The 12,044-nt window shown below is 38.6% G+C and overlaps 1 protein-coding gene across 3 annotated transcripts in view; it reads right to left on the reverse strand.

Moving 5' to 3' along the window:
* Nucleotides 1-12,044, reverse strand: part of LOC132834902 (inactive ubiquitin carboxyl-terminal hydrolase 54-like) — a 130,000-nt gene that overhangs the window by 37,386 nt on the left and 80,570 nt on the right. For all 3 annotated transcript variants that reach the window (XM_060854020.1, XM_060854021.1, XM_060854022.1), the window contains exons 6-7: nucleotides 10,662-10,744; nucleotides 5,738-5,843 (exon numbers count right to left, since the gene is read on the reverse strand). In XM_060854020.1, the coding sequence (XP_060710003.1) occupies nucleotides 5,738-5,843; nucleotides 10,662-10,744 (189 nt within the window). The remainder of the gene's footprint in view (nucleotides 1-5,737; nucleotides 5,844-10,661; nucleotides 10,745-12,044) is intronic.

The following is a 12,044-nucleotide window of genomic DNA, read 5'->3' on the forward strand; positions in this document are numbered from 1 at the left end:
ATTAGCAATCAGGTGGGTTTTTACAAGAATGTTTATATATGGTTGCCATTAGACAAGATTTTCACACCACATTTTTACTGAATTCAAATTTCATCACCTGCCATAATATGTTTTGAACCCACATCCCCAAAATGATTAATCGAGTTAGGTTACCTTAATGTCACAGTCTCCCCATCAGACAGTGTACAGGACTTAAAGGCGGCACAACAGTTAAAATTTATCTAGTGAGCTTTTTAGGAAAAGGAAAAGGACAAAGAGAGGACAGAATCAAGATTGTGAGTAATGTTACGGACTGTGGAAGGCCAATTTTAATATGATAAGACAGGAACTGGTCAAAGTGGACTAAGAGCAGGTACCTCTACATCACAGAAATGAGAGTTCTTCAAAAACGAAACAGTAAAAGTGCAAGGCCAGTATGCTCTTGTAATGGTAAAGGATGGCCACTGAAGAGGTGCCAGAGAACAGAAGGGCAGCTAATTTGGTACAATTATTTAAGATGGGATGGTAAGGAAAAACGAAAAACTTGCAGACCAGGGGTAGGGGAACTATTGAAATAGATTCTGAGGCGCAGAACTCATCTCTACTTGGAGAGGAAAGCATTAATCAAGGATCGTCAACATTATTTTGTCAGGGGAGATCATGTCTTACAAATTTGAGTGTAAGTTTTCGAGGAGGTGACTAAGTGTGCAGATATGGGTTGCAATTGGTGGATCTACATGAATTTCATTAAGGATTTTGACAAGATCTCATACACTATTGGAATGATGTGATTAAAAAGAGAGGGCGCAGAAGAGATTGTTTCATTCATTCATGGGAGGTGAGTGTTGCTGGTTGAGCTGGGCCAGCATTTATTCCTGATCTCCAGCTGTCCTTGAGAAGTTGGTGGTGAGCTGCCTTCGTGAGCCACTGCAGCCCATTTGGTTTTAGTTAGAGCCCACAATGGCATTGGGAGGGAGTTCCAAGATTTTGACCGATCAACAGTAAAAGAATGGTGACAAAAAGTGAGAGTGCACTGAAGGTTTACTAAACTGATTCATGGGATGGCAGGATTGACACATGAGGAGAAGTTGAGTTGTTTCTGATTGTACTCACTGGAGTTTAGAAGAATGAGGGGTGGTGTCATAGAAATCTATAAAATTTTAACAAGGTTGGATAGATTAGATGCAGGAAGGATTGTGGGGAGTCCAGAACAAGGAGTCAAAAGCATTAGGAGTAAATCTGTTAAGAGTGAGATGAGAAGAAATTTCTCAGACAGCAGTGAGCCTGTGGAATTCACTACCATAGAAAGTGGCTGAGGCCAAAATATTGTGTCTATTCAAAGATGAGGTTGATATAGCTCTTGTAGCCAAGGGAATTCAAGAGATATTGGGAGACAGCTGGCGTAGGGCATTGAGCTCAATGGTCAGCCATGATCATAATGAGTGGCAAAGCAGGCTTGAGGGGTTGAAAAGCTATTCCTTCTATTTTCTATGATTTTAAAAATATTTCTATATTTCCAAGTCAGGATGTCAAGTGACTTGGAGGGGAAATTGCCTGGGCTAGAGCATGGAGACAGACGAGACAGGGTGGAGTTAATTTCCCTGCAGCATAGAAGACTTACAGGGAATTGGATTAAGATGTACAAAATTAGGGGGTGGGGGGGCAGGAGGAGGAGGAGGCGGAGGCGGAGGCGGAGATAGGACAGATTAGAAGAGTCCCCTTAGTGGAAGAGTCTATAGCCAGAGTCCCATACTTAAGGTAAAGGCAGATTTAGAGTGATTTTGAGTAAATTGTGTTTCACCCAGAGGGTGGGAACTATCTTGAACTCACTGCCTGAAAGTGCGTTAGAGGCAAGAACCCTCTCAAATATTTAGGAAGTGTTTAGATGAACACTTCAAACACTATTGCATAGAAGGCTACAGGTCAAGGGCCGGAAAACAAGTAGACAGTGTCAGATGGCTGGCGTGGACACAATGGCCTGAAGTTACTTCAGGCAGATTTTGTAACACTCTGACCTAACTAAAAAATACTGCAATGACATACTGTCCAAACAACTTAGCATGTGTTATAAATAAATTATCTTCCCTTTACTGGACCATGAGAAGGAAGTGGAAAAGTTGAAGCTTCCAAACAGTCAGTTAACATAAAGATCAGGAAAGCACCAGGTTCAACTTTCAGCCTTGGTTAAGTCAACTGAGCATTGTAATCAGCCGTAATACCCAGCCTGAGAGAAGAAGTGGAAATAGGTCAACCAGCCAATATATCTAACACCCATTCAGGACTCTCACTACTGGTGGAGTCTTCAACTGTTTGCAGAGGCTAAACAATAATCAGTCTTATTAGAAATTTTAATTAACTTGAAAAAAGTATACAGCTTGCAGTGCTGAAAATTTATGAAAACTTTGAGTGCGATTAAAACAGTATAATCTGACACTTCCCAAATGAAATAATTGAAAACTTTCCTACTTACAAAGATGCAAAATAATTTTTGCTGACTAAATATTGAAATTGACAAACTGTATGCTACAATTTATGTATTTGTAAGTATGAATGGCTATCTCCACCTCATACCATCCTAGCTTAGTGACAGAAGGTCAAAACAAATCATTATAATATACCCTGGCAGTCTCAGAACCTTTGTGTGGCGGTAATCCAAACCTTGTATTATCAAGTCCAAACACCCAATAATGTCATTGTATTTCACTTGTATGATAAATCTATTTCCAAAAAATATGCACAACTATTTACAATTTTCATTTTAAAACAATTAATTTCTATACTGCACAGTTTCTGCTGAGCCGGTTACTGAGATCAATAAAAGATCATTACTCATTGTGATATACACAAGCATGTTTAAATGCAACAGACACAGTTGTCACATATTTTAAACAGAGTCTTTCCATTTCCTAATTAATTATTGCCAATGATCGATTCTGAGTCAGTAGCAATTATATGCTCAGCATCACTGCAATAAATGCTAAACAGTAACTTGAAGATTCATCTTCTCCTCTTCCTCCCACACTACAATATGTGCAATTTGATGTACAGGTATCTCCGATTTTTGAACGTTGACTCTACGCAAATTCGCTTTTACAAAAGACCTACATAGTACCTGCTTTCACGAATCCAAAAAGGATTTTCGCTTTAACGAAAATCTGTGATACTTTTTCATATTTAAATAATATACCTCCAGTTTATGCCATTTCCAGATTATGAAAGATTTACTGGGAAGGCTCTAGTTTTGGATAGTGGGGGCTACCTGCATGGATTTTTGGAACGTATTCTGGTAGGTGAACAAACACTTTGGATCTGATTCACTAAGTAGGACACAAATAACCTTCAGGAAACGTTAGGGGACACACGATCAACCACGGAGGAGGAACTGAAGGAAATCCTTATTAGTCAGAGTTACAAATCACACAACACCAGGTTATAGTCCAACAGGTTTAATTGGAAGCACTAGCTTTTGGAGCACTGCTCCGTGTACTCCACAACCACCTGATGAAGGAGCAGCACTCCGAAAGCTAATGCTTCCAATTAAACCTGTTGGACTATAAGCTGGTGGAATTGAAATTCTAAATTGGAATTTAGAAGAATAGGGGACAGATCTCATAGAACCGTACAAAATCCTGAAGAGACTGGATAGGCTAGATGTGGGAAGAATGCTGGGGAAGTCCAGAACTAGGGGTCATAGTCCAAGTATAAGGAGTAAGCCATTCAGAACTGAGATGAGGAAGAATTCTTTATTCAGAAAGTTGTGAACCTGTGAAATTCTCTACCATAGAAAGCTGTTGGGGGTACTTTGTTATATATATTCAAGGGTGAGCTTGACATGGCCCTTGTGGCTAAAGGTATCAAGGGGTATGGAGAGAAAGCGGGAGTGGGAAACTAAAATTGCATTGTCAGTCATGATCTATTGAAAGGTGGTGCAGGCTTAAAGGGCTGAATTGGCTACTCCTGCATTTATTTTCTATGTTTCTATAACATTTAACTAACTTAATGGCCAGAGGTCTGATCAACCAATATTACCATCTCAAACTATGCAGCAAATGTAGAAATGGCTACAAATTTCAGTGGTTTAACCTTAAAATATTCTCAGAACTGCTGTGCACAGGTTCATCAGACAGGTTGCCTTTCCCATCTTTAAGTAACCCTCAAAAAATGAATTATCTTTAGCACAGTCAGAATAACAGGCAGAATATTTAGGTATCTACTAATCAGCATGTCAAGTTTTATCAATTTAAAACTAAATGGAGCAACGGAAATTTCAAGAAACATCAGAAAAACATTAATTATGCCATAAGCTTGAAAAAAAATACAGTTAATGTTTGTGACAGGGAAAACTTCAGCCATGTCAATGAAATAACCCTCCTTTTAAGCTTTTTCACTTCAGCACAGTGTCTTGTTGCTGGGGGACAGCAGCTTTACCAAACACAGTACCGAAAGGCTGATCAACTGGAGTGAGGCCAATTGTGTCCTTACATTTGACATAACATGGAAGCAGACCCTTTATAAAGACTTCAATGTACTTTAGAACAGTAGGGCAGCCAGGGGAAGCTCATGTAATAGTTTCCAAATGTAAGTTGCAATAAATGCATCCTGTGTGTGTCTGGACATTTAATTGTTTTAGTGAGGCATCAAAATGGAGGGGAAAGGGATATTGGGAAGGAGAAAGGAGGAAATCAGATTCATTCATATTTATGCACCACTTACAAGTACATTTTAAAACATGACTTGCAAAATTATTACAGAAAGATGACATTCCATTTCAAAAATAAAGTGAATACACTTTTGTTTTAAATAAAGATCAGTTGATTTAAATTCGCCAGATTATCCAGAGACAAGCAAAACAGTACAGATGGATGAAACAAATGATATAAACAGTTCAAGCATTTGGAATTAATATTACAAAACCACTTCAGTGAATTGAATAAGATTAAGAGTATTTTATCATCACTGTCATTCTTTGGTCCAGCCAGGAGACCAATTGTTTATTGCCACTGAACCCATTGCATTTAACAATGAACTGTAGTCACTGAGTCTCCATTACATTAATAGACCATCTTCCAAAGGATATAAAAATTACCTTAAGTATTTTTAGCACAAAGGAATATCAACAAACCATTAAATGGAACTGAACAGGTTTCAAAGTGGTATATTACTGTTGCAAAAATACTGCAGTGGAGTAAAGAAACATATAATCAAGTCCAAGACACTCTTAAAAATGATTAAGCTGCACTCAAACAATATACAAATATCCAGGACATATTTTTATTTTCTGTTCAGCTTTGTCTTTCATTGCCCCCCCCCCCAAACAATTTTTAAAAATAGTTTTTCTGTCACCTTTCCCTCAGAACTTGTAAGTAAACTCTGAAATAAAATACATGTTGCTAGTTGGTCTGTTAGCAGTTTGTAGACACTGAAGAACTGCTGCATGGATATTCCTAGGCCAGAAATGCAGTATTCTGATCACTGCCTTGTGCAGATCTTCCCCAACCAATGGGTAAGGACTGAGCAGCCAAATATCAAGAGACAATTTTCAAACAATTGTATACAAGCAAACATGCACCTGCGCAGTGATCAGAATGTTGTCATGGTGCTATTCAAACTACAACCCTTTACATGACAAATATCACTGTATTAGAAAATTACTCTGCATTCATCCCTTAAGGTAAGAAGTGACTACATTCAAGTGAATTGATTCCTTCGCATTTAAATGGCCTAAGATACTGAGAAAACAGAGTGAATAGACACATACTGGACAGTTCCTAAGATCACCCATTGTGCTTGCATTCTGCAGAAGCTCCCCAAACATGTCAGGCGTTGGTTTCTCACGTCTTTCCATCATACGGATCGCTTGATTGCTATACAAAAGGGACAAAACAGAAAGAAATTGGTTCCCATGAAAAGCAACAAAGCCCATCTCTGCAGGGCACCCATGGCCTAGAGACTGACAAGTTAATCAGTATTTCCCTTAAATTGAAAAGGTTGCTGCCTTGTCATGTACAACTTTTCCATGTTATTCAAATTAATCAAGTGCCTAAACAACGTGATATGCAAAATAATTATGCACAACTCATCTTGACCATAATTAAGGTAGACTGCCATCTCATCCCAAAGGCATTTTCTTACAGTGCTTCAAATCTTTGTTTGAAAGCATTAACACTCCTTTTCCCTCTATGCTTGCACATTATGCATAATGTAAATGTTACATCTTGATTCAAACTGCAGGTCATGCTTTGCATTTCTCTAAAAGACTCCTGATTTGAAGAGTTTATCCCTGATCAGCTTTTCCCCTAATGGATGTTACAAACAAAACCATCCTTGTCTAAAAGAAAAAAAAGTCACATTTAAAATACCTTTACACAGTTGGGTGGAGAACGACAATTACAGCTTTGTATGACTTAAACATCTTTCTGGAGAATAATAAAGTATGCAGTAAATGCTATAATAAAGCGATGTAATCAGAAATGACCAGCTTGTATGCTGTTTTATTTCCATGCTGCTCACAAACTGATAACAAACTAATGTGAACGTCACAGAACTACTTCTGCTAGAAGGGGCTCTGCTATCTCAGTTTCTTATGTGCATGCTTTATTTCCATGCCACTTTAATCACTTGTTTACATTTGTTTTGATGTCAACATGCTCAGCTTCAAATGTAGTTGATGATTCTTGTGCAAAGAAACAGGGTTATCCAGTTTGGTCCTTAAACCTGTATGTTTAATTTATGCTATTTCCTCTCATTCTTGATCCACTGATCTTTGAAAATTGTCTGTTCTATTTTGCACTGCTCCTTTGTAATATTAAGCATTTAAAATTATCCTATAATCTCTGCTCAGACAAAGGTAGCTTCAATTTTGCAGGTCTTTCCTCCTATTTGTGTGGATATGAGACAGCACAGTGCCCGTGTGAGCCTACACTGCACACACTCTATTGCTTCAATCTCCTTTATGTGATGTGGCATCCAAATTGGCAGACAGTACTCACAAATGGCAGTCTCTCATTACATTGTCACGGTTCTTGATCAGACAGTCAAATATATATTAAAATCCAGATGAGGACCATTAATGTTTTAAAAAAACTTGATAAAGAGAGAGCGAGCTTCAGGGCACTCAATGAAGCCAAAAGATTCCAAAGCTATGAACAATAATAAACACCACTACACCAAGACAGAATAGTAACATAACCTGCAATACATGTCTCATGTATTTCCAATATCTAGAATTAACCTGAAGTAAATATGGATAACAGGCAAACTGTGCTTTAATATCTTAAAGCGTAAAAAAAATAGCAAATGCAGTCAAGACTGACCCCACAGATTTCTCAATAATATCCAAGTGTTATTGACACTGTGGGTCATCAAATCACATTAAATTTTACAAGGATGCCCTACCACAAAAATCACTTCATGGACTGTCTCAATGATGGTTCATGTTCTAGCAGCTCACTCTCCCAACCACAAGTATGCTCCTTTGGATTCTGGAAAATATTCACCCGTACCTACCCATGGAAATAATTTCAACTTGCCCAGAGATAGTTAGCTTCGTTAAACTGGTACTGTCCCTGCATTCTTCAGAGTTCTAATCGTGCACAAAGCAAATACTGTGGAATTTCTCGATCTTCTCTCTTAGCCGCACTGGATTCTGAATGGCCCACAACTTCTTCTGAGCCATCTCACAGGTTATAGGAGTTCTGCCAAGCCCTAACCCCAACAATGAGCTGCACCTCCTAACTCCCTAGACCTCGGAGTCTGAATTCTAATGGTATACAATGTCAGCAGCATCATTTTGGGACAGAGCCTCTTCCCTCTGCTCCTCACGAATTGACAAGTGTTCCGCCTGAAGCAACAGCCTTCACCTCTGACAGCCTCCAGCCATCTGACTAAACGTACAGTTCAGTAACCCTTGAACTGTTTGGAGTGACCGACTAAAAATCTTGCAATATTCCCTGCCGTCACTTCTAGGCAGCATTGAATATAACTAACACGTGGAACGTTCAAATGTAGCAGCTCCTTGAAACTTGCTGTTCTCTGACCGTTACTATTTTCAGATTGTTTGTTTACATCGTACAAATTGTATGGAAGAATAGAACATAGAACAATACAGCACAGAACAGGCCCTTCGGCCCACGATGTTGTGCTGAACATTTGTCCTAGCTTAAGCACCTATCCATGTACCTATCCAATTGCCACTTAAAGGTCACCAATGATTCTGAGTCTGCCACTCCCACAGCCAGCGCATTCCATGCCCCCACCACTCTCTGGGTAAAGATCCTACCCCGACATCCCCCAATACCTTCCACCCTTCACCTTAAATTTATGTCCACTTGTCAACTCTGTTGTACCCGGAGAAAAAGTCTCTGACTGTCTTCTCTATCTATTCCCTGATCATCTTATAAACCTCTATCAAGTCACCCCTCATCCTTCACCGTTCTAATGAGAAAAGGCCTAGCACTCTCAATCTATTCTCGTACGACCTATTCTCCATTCCAGACAACACCCTGGTAAATCTCCTATGCACCCACTCCAAAGCTTCCACATCTTTCCTAAAATGAGACGACCAGAACTGCACACAGTACTCCAAATGAGGCCTTACCAAGGACCTGTACCAGCTGCGACATCACCTCACGATTCTTAAATTCAATCCCTCTGCTAATGAACGCAAATATACCATAGGCCTTCTTACAAGCTCTATCCACCTGAGTGGCAACTTTCAAAGAGCTATGAACATCGACCCCAAGATCCCTCTCTCCTCCACCTTACTAAGAACCCTACCGTTAACCCTGTATTCCGCATTCTTATTTGTCCTTCCAAAATGGACAACCTCACACTTGGCAGGGTTGAACTCCATCTGCCACTCCTCAGCCCAGCTCTGCATCATATCTAAGTCCCTTTGCAGCTGACAACAGCCCTCCTCACTATCCACAACACCACCAATCTTCATATCTTCTGCAATAGGTTCTCATCACAACATCTTGCCTTGTGTATTCAATATTTCTGACCTCTAACTTTTGTTTTAAAATGGCTTTATCCATCTGAAGTGGTGTTTTAAATTTCTATACCACCTAAATCGACAAATTCCTCTGCTCTTGAATATTATCCAACTTTTTCCTCTTCCAATTGTATATTGTCTTAAATAATATGTACTATTCTCATATTTATTGGCATATTCCACAATTGATAAATACCCTTTTGCAGTTTCATTTGGATCTCAAAATGATTATTCAAGTTTATTCTTGTGTAACACAAGTTTGGGCAGCACTTACTCTAGCCTTATATCTAGATTATTGACTTAATCAATAAACAGAAGGGGTACACCACTACACATGCTGTTCTTAATCTTGGTCTTTAATTTTCTGCCTAGTCAGATTTTAACCGAATTGCAAAACTCTTTACCCACCAACCTTTTCCAAATGTCTGAAAATCTGTCACTTCCTCAAGTAATGTGATCAGGCTTGTCAAGTATGATCTTTCTTTTGGAAATTCAGTTTAGCTCCATCAGAACTTTGTACTAACTAGAAGGGCAGCAGACATGTGAACACCACCACCACCTGCATGTTCCACTCCGAGCGACTCATCATCCTGACTTGGAAATAGAATTGCTAATCCTTCAGTGTCAATGGGTAAAATCCTGGAAATCCCTCCCTAACAACATTGCGGGTGTATCTATACTAAAAAACAGAGGACTGCAGCAGTTCAAAAAGGCACCTTATCACCACCACCACTTTCTCTAAGGCAACTAGGGTTGTACAATCAATACCAGCTCTACCACCAAAGCCCAAATCCCATCAAGGAATTTTAAAAAAGGGCCCATCTAATCTGATAGATTGTTGATCAGGAAAAGGAGATTGCAATCTATCTCGCTAACTTTGTGTTTCATTACCCCTTAGGAGGCTTAACTTTATAAAACTTCCCCTTTCCAATTTGATGCACTTGCACCTGCATTACTTCTTTTTTGTCGTCGGGTGTTTAAATGCATCATATTGCGGTCAACTGACGGTTCACCGACTTAGAAAGAACTCACTTGACTTATCTGTTGCTAACAATAAGATCAGGAATTTCTTTTCCTCTGTAGCAAGCAGTTGTAGTACTTAATGAAAATGCCCCCACTCTCTTTTTGGCAATCCATTTGTCTTTTCTCCATTCCCTCCCTCGGGAGTTTACACCAAATTTAGAAAACACTAATATTTTACTTAACACAGCTAGAGTAAAATGCAAGCTGCTACATAACATTGAGTAACACATGAATTAATAGGAGTGATGGTGTCAGCATTTTAAAGCCTGCCAGAACACACATTTATTTTAATATGTATAATTATACAACATTTTTCTTCATCAGCAAGAAGGTTCCTCTGGTAAATATGCACTCTGAAGCATTTATTATAAGTTCTCTAATACAGTCTTATTCCATGAGAAGCAGACTAAACTACAGTATAATTAAAATGCATATTGTTCCCAATGCCATATACAAATTTTTTTGAAGTCCACGTTTATGGGTTCAGTACTTCATATTGTGCAATTAAAAAAAGCCAAATTTGCCTCTTTGTCAATAGGAAACACTACACTCTGTACAGGGAACCTTTTCACCGTTCATTTTATTCCACTTCTCTTATAATCTTCTTGCATCAGAAGTTGCTGTGTGAGCTCAAGTTGAGCGTAATTATTTTTAAGCAATGACTTACCACAATGCAGTTGTAGAAATATAGTTTACCATCTGGATAAAAGGCAGTGGATCAGATGTTGCGCCGCATCTGGTACAAACACACTGCAAGAAAGGATTATTCTGTACAGTCCATCAAAAAAGACAAACTTACTATAAAGTATCCAAGCTACTTGTTCAACTTTCACACATGACTACTTGAAATACAAAGTAGACAAGCACGAGGCTGGAAGAACACAGCAAGCCAGGCAACATCAGAAGGTGGAGAAGTCAACATTTCCGGTATAACCCTTCAGAACACTTTGACTCTTCAAGTGTCATACTGGACTCAAAACATTAACTATTCTCTCTCACCAGATGCTGAGTCTCTCTAGTACGTTCTGTTTAGTATTTCAGATTCAGAATCCACAGTAATTGCCTCAAACTTGCTGAATATTGGATAATATTAACAAGTTTTTAAAAAACTGGTCAGTCTTTAATGGAGACAATTAATTCCAATACTAATCAAAAGAGAAAGCTTCCAATTTGATTTTATGCTTAACAGATATCACCACGTACACTGACGCAGAGACAACTGTGATAGAATGTGGTCAAGAAAATCAATGTATATTGTGGGAGTTTAGACGTGAGGGTCTGACAATCTGAAAAGTTTGGTGGAAATCCTGTCACTACTTTAACATAGTGCATATACATTTGAAGGAGAGAAAGGCAAAATTTGGGCTAATTACACCATCTTGGGATGAGGTAGAGCTTTTCAACTCAACACTTTTGACTGAGATGTCCTCCATGGGTCCTTTTATACTAATTGTCCTACTCTATCCTGTGACACAGTCTCTACTAATTCATGAAGGGGGCAGGATGGATTTCAGATATAATACACAAGCTTAAATCGTGATTTAACTTTTTGCTTACCTTTGTGGTTTAAATTATGGTACTTAGTATCAAGTTTTACTTAGTTTTTACTCAGTATTAAAAGATTAGCTCAAGCTTCACAGAATCAATGTCAGGGTCCAGCTTATAATGGCAAGTCTTGGCTTCATTTTTAGCTTAAACTCAAATGGTCAACAATGAATTTTTTATAAGATCTATTCCATTCATGAAATTGCTTATAAACCTCTTATCATATTTTGGTACAAGATGAACATTTAAGATCTAACCTTTAATTAAGACTCTTCTCCCACATTTCATGGATCACCGTGTCCAAACAACAGATATCCTGTCAAATAGCACTAATGTTGTTCTGCTCAGGAAAGCTCTCCCCAACAGAGAAAAATGTAAACATGAGCCTAATGTGTGGTCCTTGGCATTTGAACTGAGGTGAAGTATATTTTTTCTTAATTCTCAAATGTGAGCCATTACTTATAAGAAATTATTGTCCACTCCCAGAGCAAAAGGCCACATTCCT

This window comes from Hemiscyllium ocellatum, chromosome 43 (genome assembly GCF_020745735.1).
Source record: "Hemiscyllium ocellatum isolate sHemOce1 chromosome 43, sHemOce1.pat.X.cur, whole genome shotgun sequence".
NCBI lineage: Eukaryota > Metazoa > Chordata > Chondrichthyes > Orectolobiformes > Hemiscylliidae > Hemiscyllium > Hemiscyllium ocellatum.